Below are 25,963 nucleotides of genomic sequence, written 5' to 3' on the forward strand. Positions count from 1 at the left end.
GTGTGTGTGTGTGTGGCAGGTAATATGTGGCAGCATATTCGAGGTGCTGTGGGGTTTCATCCAGCCTGGGACATCCTTTGGTATCAGTGTATTACGAGCTCTAAGGTTACTGAGAATCTTCAAAGTCACCAAGTAAGTCTCTACTGACTTTGAGTCAACCTCTGTATCGAATATCTTATCAATCTGTTTGTCAGCATGTCTCATTAACAAATGACCATGAAAGGCAATTGGAAATGTATAGGCTTTTCTAAACTCTCTCTCTCTCTCTCTCTCTCTCTCTCTCTCTCTCTCTCTCTCTCTCTCTCTCTCTCTCTCTCTCTCTCTCTCTCTCTCTCTCTCTCTCTCTCTCTCTCTCTCTCACAAGCTCTCTCTCCTCTCTCCCACACTCTCTCCCCAACTCTCTCAGTTCAATTCAAGGGGCTTTATTAGCATGGGAAGAAACATATGTTTACATTGCCAAAGCAATTGAAATATATAATAAAAAGTGAAAAGTAAATATTACACTCACACAAGTTCCAAAATAATAAAGACATTTAAAATGTCATATTATGGCTATATACAGTGTTGTAACGATATGCAAATAGTTAAAGTACAAAATGGAAAATAAATAAACATCAATATGGGTTGTATTTACAATGGTGTTTGTTCTTCACTGGTTGCCCTTTTCTTGTGGCAACAGGTCACAAATGTTGCTGCTGTGATTTCTCTGCCCCGCCCCTCCCTCTCTCTCTCTACTACTCTCTCTCTCTCTGTCAGGTACTGGGCGTCTTTGAGGAACCTGGTTGTATCTCTGCTCAACTCCATGAAATCCATTATAAGCCTGCTCTTCCTCCTCTTCCTCTTTATCGTCGTCTTCGCTCTGTTGGGCATGCAACTCTTCGGAGGACAGTCAGTACCTCCTCTTCTTGTCCCCTCTTTTCTTGCCCCTTTCATCCTTCCTCCCCCTTCCTCCCCTTCCTCCCCTTCCTCCCCCTTCCTCCCCCTTCCTCCCCCTTCCTCCCCTTTCCTCCCCTTCCCCTGTCACTCTTTATCTTCAGTGTCTGACTGTTTAGTGTCATCTTTAATCTCTCTCTCTCTCTCGCTATCTTTCTCTCGCTCTCTCTTTCTCTCTTCCTCAATTTATCTCTGTTTATCCTCTAGGTTTAATTTTGAATCTGGCACTCCCCCGACCAACTTTGATACTTTCCCTGCAGCAATAATGACTGTGTTCCAGGTGAGTGGATAAAGACGGGAGGGGGGAGGGGAGAGGGGAGAGAAAGGAAAGAGATAATGGAATGAGAAAAGAGGGCAGGAGAAGAGTGGGAGTGGTAGCACACTGGAAATGGGGGATAGGAGAGAAAGAAAGAGGACAGATGAGTGTAAAGGTAGGGAAAGGTGAGTGTGTAAGCAGTCCCAAGATAAGCAGTCCTAACGTGTGCAAAGCGTCTGTTTATAAGTGTGTGTGTGTGTTTAAGAGTGTGTGTGTGTGTATAAGATTGTGTGTGTGTATAAGAGTGTATGTGTACAGTAGTACAAGTGTATGAGTGTCTGTGTGTGTACAGATGTAGGATCTTAATTTTATCACTCTTTTGTTTCTGAGAAATGTCCCGCTCCGCAGAAAATGCAAACTTGTAGTGTATTCAAGGTATAAGAAGGCTTCTAAAGTTTGTAATTTCCACTTTAAAATGTCAGACTTGATTTGCCCTAACGAAAAATTGATCAACCCCTCCAAAAACTTGTAATTATAATCCACATAATAATTCACATTTCCTGTTGCTGGGTGATTTTTTTCCTGCTATAGCAAAGTGCCTAAAATGAAGATCCTACATGTTTATTAGGAGTGTGTTCTCCCCCAGATCCTGACCGGAGAAGACTGGAACATGGTCATGTATGATGGAATAGAGTCTCAGGGAGGAGTCAACAACGGAATGGTCTTCTCAGTCTTCTTCATCGTGCTCACACTTTTCGGCAACTGTATCCTTACACACACACACACACACACACACACACACACACACACACACACACACACACACACACACACACACACACACACACACACACACACACACACACACACACACACACACACACACACACACACACACACACACACACACACACACACACACACACACACACACACACACACACACACACAGAGTCTCATTCCCACACACTATGTTGTGTGTAGTTTCTGTCTTTAACCCTTTGCTCTCAGACACTCTGCTGAATGTGTTCTTGGCCATTGCTGTGGACAATCTGGCCAACGCACAGGAACTCACTAAGGTACAGTACTTTGTACACTGACCTAGCCACACCTACTGGGGTCAAATAGAATGACCCTTCAGTTCAGGAAATGACCTCTCACCCTGTTAGCTCTAGCTCCCCATCAAAAAGGATCTGTATATTGACAGATATTGGACTGAATGCTCTAACAATGGGAATAAATGTCTGCAAAGGCGGAAGGCAGGCGGGAAAAGGCGGGAACAGGTGGGAACGTTCTAGCCAATGAGAGGGCAGATGCGCATGTGAACAACAGGCATGCCACGTGCGTCCACCTATATCATTAATAACCTAAACATTCTGAAACTTTTATTCGATCAAAAAAAGCCTCACTATGCAAATTAGCAATTACATTTTATATTGACCAAATTCTCTCATTGTCAGCATACAAAAAAATCCCCACTTGGTCTGCTTCACGCTTTATTCTCACGTTGCCTGATTTTGGGGTCGGAGTCAGCCCTCTCGCTTCACCTCGTCTTCTGTGTCTCCATGTACCTGTATCTGTCAACGTCCCTCTTTCTCCTATCTATAACTATATCTATAAAGGTCATTGCTCTCTTCTCTCACTCTGTCTACCATCTGTATCAACCTCCTCTATCTCTGCTTTTTATCCCCACCTCGCTCTCTCCCTCCTATGTATTTCTTGTCTCCCCTCCTCCCCCTCTCTCTCTCCCACTCGCTTTCTTTGGTAGGACGAGCAGGAAGAGGAAGCCGCTTCCAAGAAAAATGCTTTGCAAAAAGCCAAGGAGGTGGCCGAAGTCAGCCCTCAGTCTGCAGCCAACCTGTCCATAGCGGCGTAAGTATCTCTCTTTCTTTCTCTGTTTCCATATCTCTCTCTAGGTTGTTTCTCTCATCCTTGCCCCCTCATCTCTCTTAGTGTGTTCACTTTTCAGCTGCACATACAGACACCTGCGTACTTGCTCGCACACACACACACACACACACACACACACACACACACACACACACACACACACTCGCACTCGCACTCGCACTCGCACTCGCACTCGCACTCGCACACGCCCACGCACACGCCCACACCCACACCCACACCCACACCCACACCCACACACACACACACACACACACACACACATACACACACACACACACACACACACAGTGTTTGATCTCCTCCTCCTCCAGTAGGAAGCAGTGAGTCTTAGATCCTTTCTCTGCAGCTCTCTGTTCTCTCATCGTGAAGTTCACAGTGTGTCCACGGTCCACAGCCCTTATAATGTCACAGCAGGGGAGCCTGAGGACGTAGGGACACTTCCAATATCACACATAGAGTTGACCTCCACTACTATTATAGTAAGGTTACAACTGTTGTTTCTACTCTGAAACATGAACACGTATGCATGCAAGCAAATACATACACACACACACACACACACACACACACACACACACACACACACACACACACACACACACACACACGCACACACACACACACACACACACACACACTCAGTCAATCTCTGACGTAGCCCACTTTTGATGTGTACGTTTGTATGGTGTGTTGACTATTGTTGTGTGTTGTGTCTTGGACATGTTTCCTAGTCTGCAAGACAGCTAAAGGTGCACTGATAGGGCAATACTAGGAATGGTTTCCACTAATGAGGTGACTGTGACGTCATTCCTAGCACTGCCCCGCCGTGCCAGTATAAATCCAAATCATATAATAGCTTTGCAAGCAGGGATTTTCCAAGCTGGAATCTCCACACTTGCTAAAGCAGGTTAGGAGATACTCTGAGTCCCTGTCTGGGACTCTGGGAAGAAGATTTCTCTCTGGATCTAAATGGGTTACACTTTACCTGACCCTTCCTTCACAAGGCCGACATAACACTATTATAATAATGACATAACACTATTATAATGATGACATAACACTATTATAATAATGACATAACACTATTATAATGATGACATAACCCTATTATAATAATGACATAACACTATTATAATGATGACAAAACCCTATTATAATAATGACATAACACTATTATAATGATGACATAACACTATTATAATAATGACATAACACTATTATAATGATGACATAACACTATTATAATGATGACATAACACTATTATAATAATGACATAACACTATTATAATAATGACATAACACTATTATAATGATGACAAAACCCTATTATAATAATGACATAACACTTTTATAATGATGACATAACACTATTATAATAATGACATAACACTATTATAATAATGACATAACACTATTATAATGATGACATAACACTATTATAATGATGACATAACACTATTATAATGATGACATAACACTATTATAATAATGACATAACACTATTATAATGATGACAAAACCCTATTATAATAATGACATAACACTATTATAATGATGACATAACACTATTATAATGATGACATAACACTATTATAATGATGACATAACACTATTATAATGATGACATAACACTATTATGATGACATAACACTATTATAATGATGACATAACACTATTATGATGACATAACACTATTATAATGATGACATAACACTATTATGATGACATAACACTATTATAATAATGACATAACACTATTATAATGATGACATAACACTATTATAATGATGACATAACACTATTATAATAATGACATAACACTATTATAATGATGACATAACCCTATTATAATAATGACATAACACTATTATAATGATGACATAACACTATAATAATGATGACATAACACTATTATGATGACATAACACTATTATAATGATGACATAACCCTATTATAATAATGACATAACACTATTATAATAATGACATAACACTATTATAATGATGACATAACACTATTATAATGATGACATAACACTATTATAATGATGACATAACACTATTATGATGACATAACACTATTATAATGATGACATAACACTATTATAATGATGACACAACACTATTATGATGATGACATAACACTATTATAATGATGACATAACACTATTATAATGATGACATAACACTATTATAATGATGACATAACACTATTATGATGACATAACACTATTATAATGATGACATAACACTATTATGATGACATAACACTATTATAATAATGACATACCACTATTATAATGATGACATAACACTATTATAATGATGACATAACACTATTATAATAATGACATAACACTATTATAATGATGACATAACCCTATTATAATAATGACATAACACTATTATGATGATGACATAACACTATTATAATGATGACATAACACTATTATGATGACATAACACTATTATAATGATGACATAACCCTATTATAATAATGACATAACACTATTATAATAATGACATAACACTATTATAATGATGACATAACACTATTATAATGATGACATAACCCTATTATAATAATGACATAACACTATTATAATGATGACATAACACTATTATAATGATGACATAACACTATTATGATGACATAACACTATTATAATGATGCCATAATACTATTATAATGATGACATAACACTATTATAATGATGACATAACACTATTATGATGATAACATAACACTATTATGATGACATAACACTATTATAATGATGACTTAACACTATTATAATGATGACATAACACATGTTGTAAACATGTCATGACAACAAGAAGACCTGGGTAACGGTTTGTGACTTGAGATATCCGCTGTAAGAGAACACGTGGCTATGATTGTCTCTCTGCCTAGTTGTAGAGAGATAGAAGCTGTAAGAGAACACGTGGCTATGATTGTCTCTCTGCCTAGTTGTAGAGAGATATCCGCTGTAAGAGAACACGTGGCTATGATTGTCTCTCTGCCTAGTTGTAGAGAGATAGAAGCTGTAAGAGAACACGTGGCTATGATTGTCTCTCTGCCTAGTTGTAGAGAGATATCCGCTGTAAGAGAACACGTGGCTATGATTGTCTCTCTGCCTAGTTGTAGAGAGATATCCGCTGTAAGAGAACACGTGGCTATGATTGTCTCTCTGCCTAGTTGTAGAGAGATAGAAGCTGCCTTCGTTTGAAGGGCAGTCTGTGTTTGGTAGAATGAGAGATGTGTAGATACTCTGTGCAACAGAGACTAAACGTGAGCTAGAGAGATATGGACGCCTGTGTAGTGGAAGGGAGATGTGGATCCTGAGATAGAGAAACAGTATGAGAAAAGTCTAGAGGGAGAAATAACGTTTGTGCAAGAGAAAGAAAGGTGAAAAATGGAGAGAGAAAGGAGAGGAAGATAAAAAGAGAACGAAAAAGAGAACAGAATAGAAATGGAGAGATAGATGAATAGAGACATAGCAAGAGTGTTGTCTGAGCAGTGTGAGTTGAAATGGTATGTATGTGTTAGTGTGTGTGTGTGTGTGTGTGTGTGTGTGTGTGTGTGTGTGTGTGTGTGTGTGTGTGTGTGTGTGTGTGTGTGTGTGTGTGTGTGTGTGTGTGTGTGTGTGTGTGTGTGTGTGTGTGTGTGTGTGTGTGTGTGTGTGTGTGTGTGTGTTGGTGAGGGTTGAGGAGTGTGTTGCCTCATTCACACTATAGGGCCGACCCTAAATGTACTGTGCTGGCTCAGATATCTTTTTTTCACATGGTTCTTTCCAGCATGGTTCCAGGCACTCTGGTGGTTGCGTAGCCAGGCCAGCCCAGTACAGCTCTGCTTGGCTAGGTTCTGGTTGGTCATATAGTGTGAATTGGGCACGTGTGTGTTCTCTGTGTCATGTTACTCACTGACTGTTTCCCTCCTCAGCGAGAAAGTAAACAGCACAGGTCACAACGCTTCCGACCCCTTTCTGGACTGGTATTTACTCATTTATACTCCTTCTGTTTCTTTTCGCCCGCTTTTCCTTTCCTCGCCTCCTTTAGACCATCCTGTTTTAATTATTCCCCCCTAATTATGAGTTTTTTACTCCTTTGCTTTTTTGTTGGTTTTTGAGTTGGCTTATTTTGAGTATATTTTCTGTTGGCTGCTCCCCGCAGTATGGCTGTGGCTTTACTGTGGTTGACTGTGATCCCTGGGAAAGGGAGTTAGTGGGGCCGGGGCGCCATTTTGGTTCTTTCGTTGGTAACATCTCAAATGGCACCCTATTCCCCATATAGTGCACTACTGTTGACCTGAGCCTTTCATAAGGGTAGTGCACTACTGTTGACCTGAGCCTTTCATAAGGGTAGTGCACTACTGTTGCCCTGAGCCTTTCATAAGGGTAGTGCACTACTGTTGACCTGAGCCTTTCATAAGGGTAGTGCACTACTGTTGACCTGAGCCTTTCATAAGGGTAGTGCACTACTGTTGACCTGAGCCTTTCATAAGGGTAGTGCACTACTGTTGACCTGAGCCTTTCATAAGGGTAGTGCACTACTGTTGCCCTGAGCCTTTCATAAGGGTAGTGCACTACTGTTGACCTGAGCCTTTCATAAGGGTAGTGCACTACTGTTGACCTGAGCCTTTCATAAGGGTAGTGCACTACTGTTGACCTGAGCCTTTCATAAGGGTAGTGAAAAATATGGAGAATAGAGTGTCATCTGAGGTTTGCCCTTTTTTCTCAGATCTTCCATTTTCGGTCTTTTTGTTGATGATTCCATTTTGGTTCCTTCGTTGGGTCCTTTTGGGTTGGGTTTCCTGGTCGACTGTGTAATTTTCTAACCTTGCCTCAATATCATTCTCCATCTTGTGCCTCTCTCTGTGTGGTTTCCCAAAGTGGGGCTGGTCTGCCCACTGCTTTGGGAAACTGTGGTCGACCATACTCCTTCAGTAGCTCTGTGTTTCTGCCCTGTAGGTCCAGCAAGGTGACCCTTTACACGTGTGTGTGTGTGAGCTCTATAGTGTGTGTTTGTGTATTTGCTTGTGTTTATATTTCTGTATACCTGTGTATGTAGGTTTCTGTATGTCTGTGTGTTTGTATATTTGTAAATTGACTCAGATACCACTGCTTAACCTGGTATTTGACACTCTCCTCCCCACCCATCCTCTCTTTTCTCTCCCTCTCTGCCTCCCCTCCTTCTCCTCTGCTCTCCATCATGCTTTCTGTCTCTATTTCTTAACCTCTCTTTTCTCCTCGCTGTTCTCCCCTTTCATCCAACTCTCTGTCCATCTGTCTCACCTTTCCTCCATCTCGCCTCGTTCCTCTTTCTCTCGCCTGCTCTCTTCTCTCATCTCTTCTACCCTCTACCTCTTTCTCGGTCCCCCTCTCTCTGTCCCTCCTCTCATCCTTTCCCCTCTCTCCGTCCCTGTAGTAAGGAGCAGCAGAAGAACAATAAGGGTGGTAATAAGTCCGTTTGGGAACAGAGGACCAAGGAGCTGAGGAAACAGACTCTAATGACCAGCAGAGAGGCCCTCTACAACGAACTGGACCCAGAGGACCGCTGGAAGGCAAGGAGAGCGGGAGGGAGGGGGGAAGGATGGAAGGAAGGGAAGGAGAGTGAAGGGAAGGAGAGTGGAGGGATGGAAAGGGGATACCTAATCAGTTGCACAATTGAATGCATTCAATCAAAATGTGTCTACCGCATTTAAGCTGAATCAGAGAGGTGCGGGGGGCTGCCTTAATTGTCATCCACGTCATTGGCACCAGGGGAGCAGTTGTTGTGGGGGTTAACTGCCTTGCTCAAGGGCAGAACAGCAGATGTTTCCACCTTGCCGGCTCAGTGATTCAAACAAGCAACCTTTCGGTTACTGTCCCAAGCTCTAACCTCTAGGCTACCTAACACCCCAGAGAGGGGGGTAAGGAGGGAGGTGGGTAAGGAGGAAGGGAGACAGTGAGAGACAACAAACCAAATGGAGAAGGGTGGAGAGAGCAATGGAACACAGGAAGGGGAGAAATTATGAAAGTTGGTAACACTTTTTATTGGTCTGGGTAAAGCTGATACTTACCTGCTTGATACTTTCGGGTACTTACCTCATATAGTTCATCATAATTGAGAACTACCTGGTAATTACCTGGTGCCAAATGGGACATATTGGTTGGTGCCTTTGTCAATTTACCAATAATTGAATCAAGTTTTTGAAAAATTAAGCATTATAGGAGGTTATATGACCTCTGGGATGCTAACGATATCATGCCTCTCCTTGATTCCGCCTGGCCTTCTTCGTCCGTCCCCTGCTTACAACTCTCCCAACCCAACCTTTCCCTCCCTCCCCCCTCCACTTTCTTCCAGGTGAACTACTCCCGCCACATCCGTCCTGACATGAAGACACATACAGACCGCCCTCTAGTGGTGGACCCCCAGGAGAACCGCAACAACAACACCAACAAGACCACCAAAGAGCCTGACCCCCGCCTCAGCCAGCAGCACGCCGACCAGCTGCTCCGCAAGCAGACACACGTCCACGAGAGAGGAGGTGGGGGAGGAGGAGGTGGGGGCTCAGGGTCTGGTTCAGGCCCTGGAAGGCCCTATGAGCGGGCAGACTCTACGGAGAGCCGCAGGAGCCGTAAGGAGAGCAAGGAGCACCAGGAGCTCCAACACCACCATTCCTCCCATACCCGCCTAGATGCAACGATGCTGGGACAGAGTGGAGAGGAGAGGCCCCAGAGAAGGCACCACCACCCACGGGGCCAGGCGGGCTCATCGGAGCACAGGAAACCCCGCCAGCACCGCATGCCCCCAGAGGACGAAGAGGGGGGAGGTGGGGGTGGTGGAGGAGGAGGAGGAGGGGAAAGGCGGCACAAGAGCAGGGGGACAGAGGGAGAAGGCGAGGGGGAGCAAGAGGGGGGTGATGGAGGTGAGAGGAGGCAGAGACGGCATCGCCATGGCACTCAGTCAGGGTGTGATGGTGAGGGGAAGAGGACGCGGCAACACCGCAGGAAGTGAGGGAGACCCTGACACACAAAGACACACACACATATATACTCGCACTCACACTTTCCTCTGTCAACCAGTGTCCTTTTACAGTAGTTCTCAGATCATTTCTGACATTTCCATACTCCTTCTCTTCCATCAATCTCTCTTGTTTCTCCCTCTCTTCCTTTCTTTCCTTCTCTTTCCCTCTATAGGGATGGTCCCAACCTGTCCACCACACGGCCCATCCAGAAGAGCCTCTGTAGACAGGACAGCCAGTACAGCGAGGACATGGACAATGTCATGAACAGTAAACTGGCCACCAGCCAGCCCCAGCTACCCCCAGGCTCCACCCAGCAGCCCTGCCCAGCCTCGGGCCTCCCCAGCCCAGCCAACCACACTACTCCAGGTCCAGGCTTCGGCCCTGCAGGCCTCAACACTCACCTGACCAACAGCAGCTCCCACCTGGGCCTAGATGGAAGCCTGGTTCCTGCATACGGAAGTAGCACCCGGATACCAGACCACACGGCAGTGGACATACCACCCATGTTTCCTTCCCACAACGCCATATTGCAGGGTGAGAGAGAGGGAAGAAAGAGGGGGGGATGGAGGGAGACTGTGTATGACCAAGGTTTATCAGGTCACATCTTCAGTCAAAACATTGAGAAACAGCCACACATGCCATGCTATTTCTGAATTCTTGTTTCTTCCCTTCATTCTTTCCTGTCCTTTCCTTTCCTCTCCTATCCACCCCCTCCCTCCCCCTCTGTCTCTCTCTCTCTCTCCTCCCTCTCTTTCTTGCATCCCTCCAGTCAATAAAAATGCTAACACAGAGCCTCTGCCTAAGAAGGAGGATAAGGATGATGATGATGATGAGAAGGGTGATGAAGATGGACCCAAACCAATGCCCCCCTATAGCTCCATGTTCATCCTCTCTACCACCAACCCGTATGTGGGCGCATGCATGCAGACACACACACACAATCACAATCACACACACACGTATATTCAGTATTAATTATGTTAATGATGCATTTTTTGTTGTTGTTGCAATGTGTGTGTGTCTGTGTGTGTGTGCTTGTGTGTGTGTGTGTGTGTGTGTTTGTGTGTGTGTGTGTGTACGTGCATGCTTGTGTGTGTCTGTGTGTGTGTGTGTGTACGTCCTTGCTTGTGTGTGTCTGTGTGTGTGATCAGGTTCCGGAGACTATGCCACTACATTGTGACTCTGAAATTCTTTGAGTTTGGTATCCTGTCTACCATCGCTATGAGCAGTATCGCCCTGGCAGCAGAAGACCCCGTCTGGCCAGAATCACCTCGCAACAATGTGAGACACTCAATGCTAGCTCTGTGTCCGTATTAGCTTATATTTACTCTCCATGCTAACTTAGCTATTAGCTAACTTTTACTTTACCCTCTGTGCTAACTTAGCTAGTTTAGCTAGCTTCTACTTTACCCTCCATGCTAACTTAGCAATTATAGCTAACTTCTACTTTACCCTCAATGTTAACTTAGCTATTATAGCTAACTTCTACTTTACCCTCAATGCTAACTTAGCTATTAGCTAACTTTTACTTTACCCTCCATGCTAACTGAACTATTAGCGAGCTTCTACTTTACGTCTGCTAACTCTGTGTCCTCTCTCTCCCTTTATGCAGGTTCTGCGCTACTTTGACTATGTGTTTACGGGAGTGTTCACCTTTGAGATGTTGATTAAGGTAATTGTGAATCTATTTCACTCTAGCTATACTTGTAATTTTTTGACGTGAGACAATCAATAACAAAACATATCCACTCTCTCTGTCGCCCTCACTCTAACATCCCCTCTCACTCTCTCTCTCACTTTCCCTCTCTCTCCCCCTCTTCCTCCTTCTCTCTCTCTCCACCTCCCCCCCACCTCTCTCTCAGATGGTGGATCTGGGCCTGGTGTTGCACCAGGGCTCCTATTTCCGTGACCTGTGGAACATCCTGGACTTTATAGTGGTTAGTGGTGCTCTGGTGGCCTTCGCCTTCACGTAAGTTACCCTCCTGCCCCGTCATCTCCTCTCCCCCAACTCTCTCTCTCTCTCTTGTCCTGCCTGCTGCCCCATCTCCTCCTCTCCCCCATCTCCCCCTCTCTCTCCTCTCCTCTCTGCCCCCTCTCTCTGCTGTCCTTGCAAGTGGTCACAACGTCACTGCGCAGACAGCCTCACAGGCGCCCTGGAGCAAAGCCCCACTCTCTCTCTCTCCTCTGTCACTCTCTCTTCTGCCGCTCTCTCTTCTGTCACTCTCTCTTCTGTCACTATCTCGTCTCTTTATATCCCATGCTCTTGTTCTGTCTCATGTTCACACTCCCACGCTCTCTCTCTTCTGTCTCACTCTGTCTCAGTCTTAGCTCCTCTGTCTTGCTCTGTCTCACTCGATCAACAACCTTTCCACAACTTTCCCATAACATCCAACTCCCCAGGCTACTGGCACTACCGTTTCCCCAATGCCCCTTTCAATCATCGTTCGCCAGAGGCAACCCCTTTCCTCTCCTCCTGTCCTTTATCCCGCTTCCCATCTCACCTGCCTCCCTCGCTCCTCGTTTCTACTTCTCCCCCCTGCGGTCCAACACTATCCCCCTCCCCCTTTCTCTCCCAACGTCCACTACGCCCCTCTCTCTCGCTCCTCTCCTCCCCCTTATCTCCCGTGGGTGTGAGGACCACCGCAGGCACCTGTAACCCTTTAGTGTCCCGGGCGGTTCTGGAACTTAGGGGCCTGAGCCGCACCCCTCCTCCACCCCTCCTACGGAGCAGGTATTTCAGCTTCCTTCTTCTGCACGCCACTGCCTGAGCTTGGGCTGGGAGTGGGACAGGTGCTATGGCTGGTGATGGAGCTGGTACTATCGCTGGGGCTGGAGCTTGGTGTGGGATAAAGACGGGTGCTTTAATGAAATAAAGGTTTAGGATGGGGGAAATGCTGGGTCTAAGGCTAAATGGAACGGGAGCTGGGGGTGTGGGGAAAGAGAAGTGCTGGGTCTAAGGTTAAATGTAACGGGAGCTGGGGGTGTGGGGAAAGAGAAGTGCTGGGTCTAAGGTTAAATGGAACGGGAGCTGGGGGTGTGGGGAAAGAGAAGTGCTGGGTCTAAGGTTAAATGGAACGGGAGCTGGGGGTGTGGGGAAAGAGAAGTGCTGGGTCTAAGGTTAAATGGAACGGGAGCTGGGGGTGTGGGGAAAGAGAAGTGCTGGGTCTAAGGTTAAATGGAACGGGAGCTGGGGGTGTGGGGAAAGAGAAGTGCTGGGTCTAAGGTTAAATGGAACGGGAGCTGGGGGTGTGGGCAAAGAGAAGTGCTGGGTCTAAGGTTAAATGGAACGGGAGCTGGGGGTGTGGGGAAAGAGAAGTGCTGGGTCTAAGACTAAATGGAACGGGAGCTGGGGGTGTGGGGAAAGAGAAGTGCTGGGTCTAAGGTTAAATGGAACGGGAGCTGGGGGTGTGGGGAAAGAGAAGTGCTGGGTCTAAGGTTAAATGGAACGGGAGCTGGGGGTGTGGGGAAAGAGAAGTGCTGGGTCTAAGACTAAATGGAACGGGAGCTGGGGGTGTGGGCAAAGAGAAGTGCTGGGTCTAAGGTTAAATGGAACGGGAGCTGGGGGTGTGGGGAAAGAGAAGTGCTGGGTCTAAGGTTAAATGGAACGGGAGCTGGGGGTGTGGGGAAAGAGAAGTGCTGGGTCTAAGGTTAAATGGAACGGGAGCTGGGGGTGTGGGCAAAGAGAAGTGCTGGGTCTAAGGTTAAATGGAACGGGAGCTGGGGGTGTGGGGAAAGAGAAGTGCTGGGTCTAAGACTAAATGGAACAGGAGCTGGGGGTGTGGGGAAAGAGAAGTGCTGGGTCTAAGGTTAAATGGAACGGGAGCTGGGGGTGTGGGGAAAGAGAAGTGCTGGGTCTAAGGTTAAATGGAACGGGAGCTGGGGGTGTGGGGAAAGAGAAGTGCTGGGTCTAAGGTTAAATGGAACGGGAGCTGGGGGTGTGGGGAAAGAGAAGTGCTGGGTCTAAGGTTAAATGGAACGGGAGCTGGGGGTGTGGGGAAAGAGAAGTGCTGGGTCTAAGGTTAAATGGAACGGGAGCTGGGGGTGTGGGGAAAGAGAAGTGCTGGGTCTAAGGTTAAATGGAACGGGAGCTGGGGGTGTGGGGAAAGAGAAGTGCTGGGTCTAAGGTTAAATGGAACGGGAGCTGGGGGTGTGGGGAAAGAGAAGTGCTGGGTCTAAGGTTAAATGGAACAGGAGCTGGGGGTGTGGGGAAAGAGAAGTGCTGGGTCTAAGGTTAAATGGAACGGGAGCTGGGGGTGTGGGGAAAGAGAAGTGCTGTGTCTAAGGTTAAATGGAACAGGAGCTGGGGGTGTGGGGAAAGAGAGGTGCTGGGTCTAAGGTTAAATGGAACGGGAGCTGGGGGTGTGGGGAAAGAGAAGTGCTGGGTCTAAGGTTAAATGGAACGGGAGCTGGGGGTGTGGGGAAAGAGAAGTGCTGGGTCTAAGGTTAAATGGAACGGGAGCTGGGGGTGTGGGGAAAGAGAAGTGCTGGGTCTAAGGTTAAATGGAACGGGAGCTGGGGGTGTGGGGAAAGAGAAGTGCTGGGTCTAAGGTTAAATGGAATGGGAGCTGGGGGTGTGGGCAAAGAGAAGTGCTGGGGTTGTAGCCGGGATCAGGATGGGGTAAAAAAGAAGAGGGTTAAGGTTGAGACAAGGGGGTTAGGGCTGGAGTGGGGGTGGGGGCAGGTGGGGTTGAGTGAAGAGAGGTGTAGTTCTTGGAATAGTACATTGATACATTGACCCTCTTGAAAAGAGATGCTGAGTCTTAATGTGACTACCTGGACCGACACAGGATAGATCAACAGACTGTTTGGTTGGGTTGGGTGTGATGCTAAAATTTGGGTAGGTTGTTTTTGGACTGTGCTAGAATTGTTAGCTTTTTCATGATCCAGACCTCTTATCGTATACCGCGGCACCTGAAATGGGGTCCAAGATTTCTCCAGGCTGGTTGATTGAGACCTAGGATATGATTTTACAATGATTTTATACATAGTTGCATGATATAAAGTAATTGGTTAAGGCTTGTGAGTTGATTATTGTACATGCTACCTGAACACATAGTGCATGAGTTATTCTGACAGTATTGATGTGAGTCTTTCCACGCTAACCCAGTCCCCTTATACAGGTGGATCATTGAACAATGGAAAAACATGGCGACCAGGGCATTTTGATTCACTCAATTCAGGAATTGAATTTGAAATGTTGAACCCCTTCAAAGAAAATACTGGGATATTTTCAAAACCATTCATTCAATTTCAACGGATCATCTGAATTGACTGAATCAAAATGGAATCGAAAGCCCAACTAAAGGAAAGCCCGGGTATGAGGATGAGGTGCACATAAGCATGCATACATACGTGAGGTCCATGTACATGCATCTAAGAATGGGAATGGCTATAACTAACAGTCATTTCTGTAATGCATATGAAGAACCTATCATAGCTCTGAGTATATGATCATTCATTAGCTGATAGGGGTGTTGCGTGTTTCGCAAACAGAAATCACTCCGCTTTGTATCTTCTCAAGCATGTCTTATACCTCCTCAGGGAAGGTCCCTTTCTTCCACCCTTACTCCCTAGTCCCTAACACTAGCTCCCTTTGCTTAACCCTTTGCTTCCCCTCCATAGAGAGGGGCTACAGATTACAGTTACAGTGGGCATGCAAGTTTTCTTCTCCTTTAATGGAGAAAGATAGAAAAAGATACCTGGATGTGCCTGCAGAATACTCCCTCCTTCCCCCCCTCCATCCCTCCATCCCTCCATCCCTCACTCCTTTACTCTGCTCCTGTGGAGAGAAACAAACTGTTCACCAATCCCTTTTACATTCATTCTTCTCCTCCTCACTCCGTTTTCCTGATCTCCAATTGGATAGGTTCACAGAATGTTAGCATTGCCCAGCTAGCATTAGCATCATTACAATTACCTATCCAATCATTTCACATCTGCAGTCATGTGAAGGAGATGAAGGAAAGGATGATTTGTAGGAATATTGGGATGCTCAAGGTAGAAGTTGCATCAAACCACAGATCTAAGACCAGATTGTCCTCCCACAAATCCTAACCTTGCCTGTTAGGCTGGTCAAAACGAATATGATCCTAGATCAGTGTCTAGGGACAACTTCATGCTACTCTTCCTCTGAGTGGCCGGTGCTCCAGGGTGGCAGTGGCACCCCCTGTCTGTGGGACTGACCCCCTGATCCTGCCATGTTATGTGTGTATGTGTGTGTCACTGTCAAGTGTGTGTGTGTGTGTGTGTGTGTGTGTGTGTGTGTGTGTTTGAGTATTTCATGTATATATGTGTCTTTCTGTATGTATATGTGTGTGTTGCATACTGTATATATGTGTGTCCATCTGAGTGTATATGTATGTTCATGTGTTTCACTGTCTGTGTTAGGCCTGCGTTTTTAGTCTCAGGGTATAATGGAATGTTTGACAAAGGTCCAGACAGACAGACAGACAGACAGACAGACAGACAGACAGACAGACAGACAGACAGACAGACAGACAGACAGACAGACAGACAGACAGACAGACAGACAGACAGACAGACAGACAGACAGACAGACAGACAGACAGACAGACAGACAGACAGACAGACAGATCAGACTCTGATAGATTAGTCAGAGAGACTGATACTCTGATAGATGAGTCAGATAGACAGTGACTCTGATAGATTAGTCAGATAGACAGTGACTCTGATAGATTAGTCAGAGAGACTGATACTCTGATAGATGAGTCAGATAGACAGTGACTCTGATAGATTAGTCAGATAGTCAGAGACTCTGATAGATTAGTCAGAGAGACAGCAAGACAGACAGACAGACAGACTCTGATAGATCAGTCAGAGAGACTGGTACTCTGATAGATCAGTCAGAGAGACAGCAAGACAGACAGAGAGAGAGAGAGAGACTGAATGATCAGTCAGACAGACAGAGATTGTGATAGATTAGTCAGACAGACAGACATTGACTTTGATAGATTAGTCAGACAGACAGACAGAGACTTTGATAGATCAGTCAGATAACAGTGAAACTCACAGGGCCAAAGCAGACTGTAACAGATAAAGATAGTGCCTTTATTCAATTGGTGGAAATCAAGCAGCATTGCAGATAGAACGAGTACTCCCATTTGAGATCTGTATCACCACTTTGATCTAATTACTCTGGCATCCAGTGTCTGGCCTGCTGATCGGTGGTATCTGGGCTCATGCCGTCATCCTGCATGCCTCTCAAATAAATAGAAGAACCGCTGTGCCTGAACATAATGCCCTTCCCAAGGCAGGATACTGATAGGTCGAAACTGGTACACACCAACACTAGTGGACCAATCAGATGACTGGAAGGGAAGTGGTTTGATATTGGTTACTATATTGGTTACTATGGTTACTAACATGGATGTTCCCCTTAGTTGACCCTATGGAATTGTTAAAGCATCAGTGATGTTAAGCGTCGATGGTGACATTAGTTTGGTGCTGTGTCCCAGTTATAGAGTTCTCTCTCTGTATGTGTGTGTGTGTGTGTGTGTGTGTGTGTGTGTGTGTGTGTGTGTGTGTGTGTGTGTGTGTGTGTGTGTGTGTGTGTGTGTGTGTGTGTGTGTGTGTGTGTGTGTGTGTGTGTGTGTGAGTGTGAGTGTGTGTGTGATAATGGGCTTCAACAAAGTCATAGATTGTTTAGCCACGAAACTAGCATTGAATTTTATAACTTCCCATGCCAGACAAACAGACAGGTAGCTAGGAGTGTGTATGTTGGGGAGGTTGAAGATATGACAGACAAACAGACAGGTAGCTAGGAGTGTGTATGTTGAGGAGGTTAAAGATATATGTGTTTGTGAGAGGGGAGGGATCTAACAAAACGCAGGCCTTGCACTCTTTTTTCTGTTTCTCTGTCTCTCATATGGATGTTTTTCCTCCTTCAAACCCGTCCTTTTCCCTTTGTCCCGTTTTTCTCTCCTTCTCTGTCTCTTTCTTTCCTACCTCTCTCTCTCTCTCTCTCTCTCCTCTGTCTCGCTGTCTCTGACCCTCTCTGATCTCTCCGTTCCGGACCAACAGGAGCAGTAGCGGGTAAAGTTGTGCTCTCTCTCTTTCTCTTCTGCTGCACTCTGACTGCTTGTCCTTCCGATCACACGGCTTTCCTCTCTTTCTTTTTTAAATCTGTCCGTCCTCACTGTCGCCCACGTCTTTATCTCTCTCTCTCTGTCGCCCACGTGTCTTTATCTCTCTCTCTCTCTCTTTCTCTCTCTCGCTCTCTCTGTCGTTCACCCTGCTCTCTCTGTGGAACAGCTCTGACTAACATACGACTCAAGTGAATTCAACATGAATCAAATGTGAATCGTTCATGTGTGAGTCTGAACTAAGTCTAAAGCAAATCCTAAGTGACTCAGAACAGACAATGAGAATAAAGAAAGCAGAGGACGCAGAGTAATAGGTGAACCAAGTGAATCAAGTGAAGAGAAGGGGGAAGTGTGATAGTGTAGATACAGCAGCAGTAATAGCCACAGGTTCTGGGGGCTGGTCATGCTGGAGCTAGAGAGAAGATGGAGACAGCGGAGAGAGGCAGTGAGTCCTAGGAAATATTGCTCATGGAGATCAGGCATACACATACAGTGGGGCAAAAAAGTATTTAGTCAGCCACCAATTGTGCAAGTTCACCCACTTAAAAAGATGAGAGAGGCCTGTAATTTTCATCATAGGTACACTTCAACTATGACAGACAAAATGAGAAAAACAAATCCAGAAAATCACATTGTAGGATTTTTCATTAATTTATTTGCAAATGATGGTGGAAAATAAGTATTTGGTCAATAACAAAAGTTTATCTCAATACTTTGTTATATACCCTTTGTTGGCAATGACAGAGGTCAAACGTTTTCTGTAAGTCTTCACAAGGTTTTCACACACTGTTGCTGGTATTTTGGCCCATTCCTCCATGCAGATCTCCTCTAGAGCAGTGATGTTTTGGGGCTGTTGCTGGGCAACACAGACTTTCAACTCCCTCCAAAGATTTTCTATGGGGTTGAGATCTGGAGACTGGCTAGGCCACTCCAGGACCTTGAAATGCTTCTTACGAAGGCACTCCTTCGTTGCCCGGGCGGTGTGTTTGGGATCATTGTCGTGCTGAAAGACCCAGCCATGTTTCATCTTCAATGCCCTTGCTGATGGAAGGAGGTTTTCACTCAAAATCTTACGATACATGGCCCCATTCATTCTTTCCTTTACACGGATCAGTCGTCCTGGTCACTTTGCAGAAAAACAGCCCCAAAGCATGACGTTTCCACCCCCATGCTTCACAGTAGGTATGGTGTTCTTTGGATGCAACTCAGCATTCTTTGTCCTCCAAACACGACGAGTTGAGTTTTTACCAAAAAGTTCTATTTTGGTTTCATCTGACCATATGACATTCTCCCAATCTTCTTCTGGATCATCCAAATGCTCTCTAGCAATCTTCAGACGGGCCTGGACATGTACTGGCTTAAGCAGGGGGACACGTCTGGCACTGCAGGATTTGAGTCCCTGGCGGCGTAGTGTGTTACTGATGGTAGGCTTTGTTACTTTGGTCCCAGCTCTCTGCAGGTCATTCACTAGGTCCCCCCGTGTGGTTCTGGGATTTTTGCTCACCGTTCTTGTGATCATTTTGACCCCACGGGGTGAGATCTTGCGTGGAGCCCCAGATCGAGGGAGATTATCAGTGGTCTTGTATGTTTTCCATTTCCTAATAATTGCTCTCACAGTTGATTTCTTCAAACCAAGCTGCTTACCTATTGCAGATTCAGTCTTCCCACCCTGGTGCAGGTCTACAATTTTGTTTCTGGTGTCCTTTGACAGCTCTTTGGTCTTGGCCATAGTGGAGTCTGGAGTGTGACTGTTTGAGGTTGTGAACAGGTGTCTTTTATACTGATAACAAGTTCAAACAGGTGCCATTAATACAGGTAACGAGTGGAGGACAGAGGAGCCTCTTAAAGAAGAAGTTACAGATCTGTGAGAGCCAGAAATCTTGCTTGTTTGTAGGTGACCAAATACTTATTTTCCACCATAATTTGCAAATAAATTCATAAAAAATCCTACAATGTGATTCTCTGGATTTATTTTTCTCATTTTGTCTGTCATAGTTGAAGTGTACCTATGATGAAAATTACAGGCCTCTCTCATCTTTTTAAATGGGAGAACTTGCACAATTGGTGGCTGACTAAATACTTTTTTACCCCACTGTACGCATCCATGCAAACAAACACTCACACACACGCTATCACAGGCACATTTTGTAAACACACACACATACCTGCACATATGCAGAAACAGATGTGTAAACACACACACACACACGCACGCACACACACACGCACGCACACACACACACACACACACACACACACACACACACACACACACACACACACACACACACACACACACACACACACACACACATACACACACACACACACAGTCAGCCACCAGTAAGTAGCCTTACATCTGGTGTAACAGCTACAGCTGCAGCAGGAGGTTCTAGAAGACCTCAGGCATCCCCCACCATGACCCCTGACCTTGGAGAGGTCACAGCTGACCTTTTACCCCCTGAGGCTGAGTAGGGAAGACCCAGGGAGAAATCTGGAGTCATCTCTCACTGAGATGCAAGTTAGTTAGTTTGTTAGTTAGTCAGCTAGTCACCTAGTTAGCTAGCCAGCTAGTTAGTTATTCATTCAGATCTTATATGCAATTGGGACAGGGTTACCTCCACCAACCAGGTGCTAGGGCTAGTCTCTCTTCTCTATATGACCAGATACTCAGAGGGAATCCTGTCCACTCCCACACATGTTAGCATGTCCACAGTCTCCCCTCTAAAAAAAAGAAAGAGGTTTGGCTTGGCATTTCATTCCAGAAATGCCTGCACAATATGTTTGTCTTTGCCAAAGACCAAGACACAATGTCATGCTGTTTGGGCTATGCTATGAAACCAGCTTGGGGAGGGGATTGGTAGAGCTAGTGTCTCTCTGTAGAAAAGTTCCCCATTCCTCTAGCTAGCAATGGAGAACAAGGTTTCAATACAGCATGGGAAGCTATAGGTTTCAAAGCAGCACGAGTAGACTGCACTGTTTCAGTATTTCAGTGCATGTGTCCGTGGGTTCAGCCACCTTGCTTAGTGTTGGATGATGCATTGCACAGTGCTAGAGTTGTTGAGAGTAGTTTGAATGGAACAATCCATTTTTATATAGCATGTAACAGCATACAGAAAGCTGAAAGTACCGTGCAACTTAACCTTGTAGAAGTAGTCTGTCATAATACAGCATGCTATGTCAACTAACCCTGTCTGAGTTCCTGTCAGTGAGCTAACTCAGCAGCTACCTTCTAGGAATGGTCTCCTACTACTTCTTCTCTCTTCTATTTGAATCAAGAGGGACTACGCCAGCTTCCTCCATGTGCCGCCCCTTCCCTCTCTGACTGTTTGTGTGTGTGTGTGTGTGTGTGTGTGTGTGTGTGTGTGTGTGTGTGTGTGTGTGTGTGTGTGTGTGTGTGTGTGTGTGTGTGTGTGTGTGTGTGTGTGTGTGTGTGTGTGTGTGTGTGTGTGTGTGTGTGTGTGTGTGTGTGTGTGTGTGTGTGTGTGTGTGTGTGTGTGTGTGTGTGTGTGTGTGTGTGAAACAGGGGGAGCAGTAAGGGGAAAGACATCAGCACAATCAAGTCTCTGAGGGTTCTGAGAGTGTTGCGACCTCTGAAGACTATCAAGCGTCTTCCAAAGCTCAAGGTACGTTCAACTCTAACCACGTTTATTACTGTCTGTTAAGAGCCACATCCACCGTTCTGATAAACATTTACAGTGTCCAGGCTGTTAGACCTCTTATTTGTCTCATCGTTAACCTTTGTTTAAATCTGTACAGGGTTTTCTGGCTTTTTAGACTCTGCCCCAGTCGAGTCGCATACAGATGGGCTGTGTGCCTTTGTTTGACTGTGTATCTGTGTCTCCAGGCTGTGTTTGACTGTGTTGTTGTGTATCTCTGTGTATCTCTGTGTCTCCAGGCTGTGTCTGAACGTGTTGTTGGGTATCTCTGTGTCTCCAGGCTGTGTCTGAACGTGTTGTTGGGTATCTCTGTGTCTCCAGGCTGTGTTTGACCGTGTTGATGTGGATCTCTGTGTCTCCAGGCTGTGTCTGACTGTGTTGTTGTGTATCTCTGTTTCTCCAGGCTGTGTTTGACCGTGTTGTTGTGTATCTCTGTTTCTCCAGGCTGTGTTTGACTGTGTTGATGTGTATCTGTGTCTCCAGGCTGTGTTTGACTGTGTTGTTGTGTATCTCTGTTTCTCCAGGCTGTGTTTGACTGTGTTGTTGTGTATCTCTGTGTCTCCAGGCTGTGTCTGAACGTGTTGTTGGGTATCTCTGTGTCTCCAGGCTGTGTTTTACCGTGTTGATGTGTATCTCTGTGTCTCCAGGCTGTGTTTGACTGTGTTGTTGTGTATCTCTGTGTCTCCAGGCTGTGTTTGACCGTGTTGATGTGTATCTCTGTGTCTCCAGGCTGTGTTTGACTGTGTGGTTGTGTATCTCTGTGTCTCCAGGCTGTGTTTGACCGTGTTGTTGTGTATCTCTGTGTCTCCAGGCTGTGTTTAACTGTGTTGTTGTGTATCTCTGTGTCTCCAGGCTGTGTTTGACTGTGTGGTTGTGTATCTCTGTGTCTCCAGGCTGTGTTTGACTGTGTTGATGTGTATCTCTGTGTCTCCAGGCTGTGTTTGACTGTGTGGTTGTGTATCTCTGTGTCTCCAGGCTGTGTTTGACCGTGTTGTTGTGTATCTCTGTGTCTCCAGGCTGTGTTTGACTGTGTGGTTGTGTATCTCTGTGTCTCCAGGCTGTGTTTGACTGTGTGGTTGTGTATCTCTGTGTCTCCAGGCTGTGTTTGACTGTGTGGTTGTGTATCTCTGTGTCTCCAGGCTGTGTTTGACTGTGTTGTTGTGTATCTCTGTGTCTCCAGGCTGTGTTTGACTGTGTGGTCAACTCCCTGAAGAACGTCCTGAACATCCTCATCGTCTACATGCTCTTCATGTTTATTTTTGCTGTGGTGGCCGTGCAGCTGTTCAAAGGAAGATTCTTCTACTGTACTGACGAGTCCAAAGAGTTTGAGCGCGATTGCAGGTCAGGAGACACACTCATGAAGACACACATACTGTATGGACACATGATGTACACACACACACACACACACACACACACACACACACACACACACACACACACACACACACACACACACACACACACACACACACACACACACACACACACACACACACACACACACACACACAGTATTAAGTATGAACAATCTGTTGTGTGTTCCAGGGGCGAATATCTAGTCTATGAGCGGAATAATGAAGTGAAGGCGCAGAAGCGGGAGTGGAAGAAGTACGATTTCCACTACGACAACGTGCTTTGGGCCCTGCTCACCCTCTTCACCGTGTCTACCGGAGAGGGGTGGCCGCAGTAAGTACAGTACAGACACACACACACACACGTGCACGCACACACACACAGACTGATAGACACACAGACACATGTTCATGCACACACACAAACAAACGATTTCTCTCTCTCTCTCTCTCTCTCAAACACACACACACATACACACACACCCAAACACATAAACACAACCCCCAGCCAAACACAACCGCCCCACCCCCCTATCCTAACCATCCTTCTCTCCTCTCTACCTTCCACCAGGGTGCTGAAACATTCAGTGGATGCGACCTATGAGAATCAGGGCCCGAGCCCGGGGTACCGGATGGAGATGTCCATCTTTTACGTGGTGTACTTCGTGGTCTTCCCCTTCTTCTTCGTCAATATCTTCGTAGCTCTCATCATCATCACTTTCCAGGAGCAAGGAGACAAGATGATGGAGGATTACAGTTTAGAGAAAAACGAGGTGAGAAGAGAGGGACAGGAGGGAGAAGGCAGAGAGGTTGGAGAAGAATGACATGAAAAAGTGATGGCAAAGATACTGTATTTAAAAAAAGATATATATTTAACCTTTATTTAACTAGGCAAGTCAGTTAAGAACAAATTCTTATTTACAATGACGGCCAACCCCGGCATAAACCCTAACCCGCGCGACACTGGGCCAATTGTGCACCGCCCTCTGTGACTCCCAATCACGGCCAGTTATGATACAGGCTGGAATCGAACCAGGGTCTGTAATGACTCCTCTATCACTGAGATGCAGTGCCTTAGACCACTGCACCACTCGGGAATTGTAAAAAAATTGTAGCTATTATTTGTAACAACCCCAGGCTTTTAAGAGTGTGACAAAAACATCCAAGGGAAATAGCTCAGTTGGGACGTGACTAGTATGCTCTCCTTAAGAATAGATGGCCGGGGTTCAACCCCCCCAGTGGTGTAACCTAGTCCCGCAGGTCTCAAATAGTTGAGTCAAATGTTTAAGCTCTAGGCTAGAACAAAAGCCTGATGAAGGCATTTTCTGAAACACATTGGTTATAACAATAACATACATGTTCACACACTGGTTGAATCAATGTTGTTTCCATGTCATTTCAATTCAATGATGTTGAACCAACCTGGAGGAAATGTTGAATCGATGCCATACAACTCTCCTTCTGTGGCCTAAGAGCTACTCTTAAACGCTAGTAAAACTAAATGCATGCTCTTCAACCGATCGCTGCCCGCATCCACCCGGCCGACTAGCATCACTACTCTGGACGGTTCTGACTTAGAATTTGTGGACAACTACAAATACCTAGGTGTCTGGTTAGACTGTAAACTCTCCTTCCAGACTCATATTAAACATCTCCAATCCAAAATGTAATCTAGAATCGGCTTCCTATTCCGCAACAAAGCCTCCTTCACTCACGCCGCCAAACATACCCTCGTAAAACTGACTATCCTACCGATCCTTGACTTCGGAGATGTAATTTACAAAATAGCCTCCAACACTCTACTCAGCAAACTGGATGCAGTCTATCACAGTGCCATCCGTTTTGTCACCAAAGCCCCATATACCACCCACCACTGCGACCTGTATGCTCTAAATGGCTGGCCCTCGCTACATATTCGTCGCCAGACCCACTGGCTCCAGGTCATCTATAAGTCTTTGTTAGGTAAAGCTCCGCCTTATCTCAGCTCACTGGTCACGATAACAACACACACCCGTAGCACGCGCTCCAGCAGGTATATCTCACTGGTCATCCCCAGAGCCAACACCTCCTTTGGCCGCCTTTCATTCCAGTTCTCTGCTGCCAATGACTGGAACGAATTGCAAATATCGCTGAAGCTGGAGACTTATATTTCCCTCACTAACTTTAAACATCAGCTATCCGAGCAGCTAACCGATCGCTGCAGCTGTACGTAGCCCATCTGTAAATAGCCCATCCGATCTACCTACCTCATCCCCATATTGTTTTTATTTACTTTTCTGCTCTTTTGCACACCAGTATTTCTACTTGCACATCATCATCTGCACATCTATCACTCCAGTGTTAATCTGCTAAATTGTAATTACTTGCTACTATGGCCTATTTATTGCCTTACCTCCTCACGCCATTTGCACACACTGAATATATACTTTCTTTTTTTTCGACTGTGTTATTGACTGTACGTTTGTTTATTCCATGTGTAACTCTGTGTTGTTGTTTGTGTTGCACTGCTTTGCTTTATCTTGGCCAGGTCGCAGTTGTAAATTAACTAGCCTACCTGGATAAATAAAGGTGAAATAAAATGTAAAAAATTAAATAAACATTTAAAATATGATGGGGAAAAAACATGACTGTAAAGAATTCATTACAACAACAAAGGATTTAAGTTACAAACTTTCTAACAAATGGAACTCAAACAAATGGAACAAATGAAAAAAAACACATTTGAATAAATGTGGG

At 45.4% G+C, this 25,963-nt stretch overlaps 1 protein-coding gene across 13 annotated transcripts in view; it reads left to right on the forward strand.

Annotated features, from left to right (window-relative positions):
* Positions 1–25,963, forward strand: part of cacna1aa (calcium channel, voltage-dependent, P/Q type, alpha 1A subunit, a) — a 174,699-nt gene that overhangs the window by 89,328 nt on the left and 59,408 nt on the right. For 9 of the 13 annotated variants that reach the window (XM_071397673.1, XM_071397663.1, XM_071397572.1 and 6 more), the window contains exons 13-30: positions 20–132; positions 757–888; positions 1,141–1,213; positions 1,836–1,953; positions 2,201–2,268; positions 2,958–3,061; positions 7,046–7,096; positions 8,530–8,665; positions 9,448–10,097; positions 10,284–10,645; positions 10,881–11,016; positions 11,263–11,392; positions 11,724–11,783; positions 11,974–12,080; positions 21,740–21,839; positions 23,053–23,213; positions 23,421–23,561; positions 23,799–24,000. In XM_071397673.1, the coding sequence (XP_071253774.1) occupies positions 20–132; positions 757–888; positions 1,141–1,213; positions 1,836–1,953; positions 2,201–2,268; positions 2,958–3,061; positions 7,046–7,096; positions 8,530–8,665; positions 9,448–10,097; positions 10,284–10,645; positions 10,881–11,016; positions 11,263–11,392; positions 11,724–11,783; positions 11,974–12,080; positions 21,740–21,839; positions 23,053–23,213; positions 23,421–23,561; positions 23,799–24,000 (2,844 nt within the window). The remainder of the gene's footprint in view (positions 1–19; positions 133–756; positions 889–1,140; positions 1,214–1,835; positions 1,954–2,200; positions 2,269–2,957; positions 3,062–7,045; positions 7,097–8,529; positions 8,666–9,447; positions 10,098–10,283; positions 10,646–10,880; positions 11,017–11,262; positions 11,393–11,723; positions 11,784–11,973; positions 12,081–21,739; positions 21,840–23,052; positions 23,214–23,420; positions 23,562–23,798; positions 24,001–25,963) is intronic. The other 4 variants (XM_071397618.1, XM_071397591.1, XM_071397635.1 and 1 more) reach the window with 4 other exon arrangements.

This window comes from Salvelinus alpinus, chromosome 1 (assembly GCF_045679555.1).
Source record: "Salvelinus alpinus chromosome 1, SLU_Salpinus.1, whole genome shotgun sequence".
NCBI lineage: Eukaryota > Metazoa > Chordata > Actinopteri > Salmoniformes > Salmonidae > Salvelinus > Salvelinus alpinus.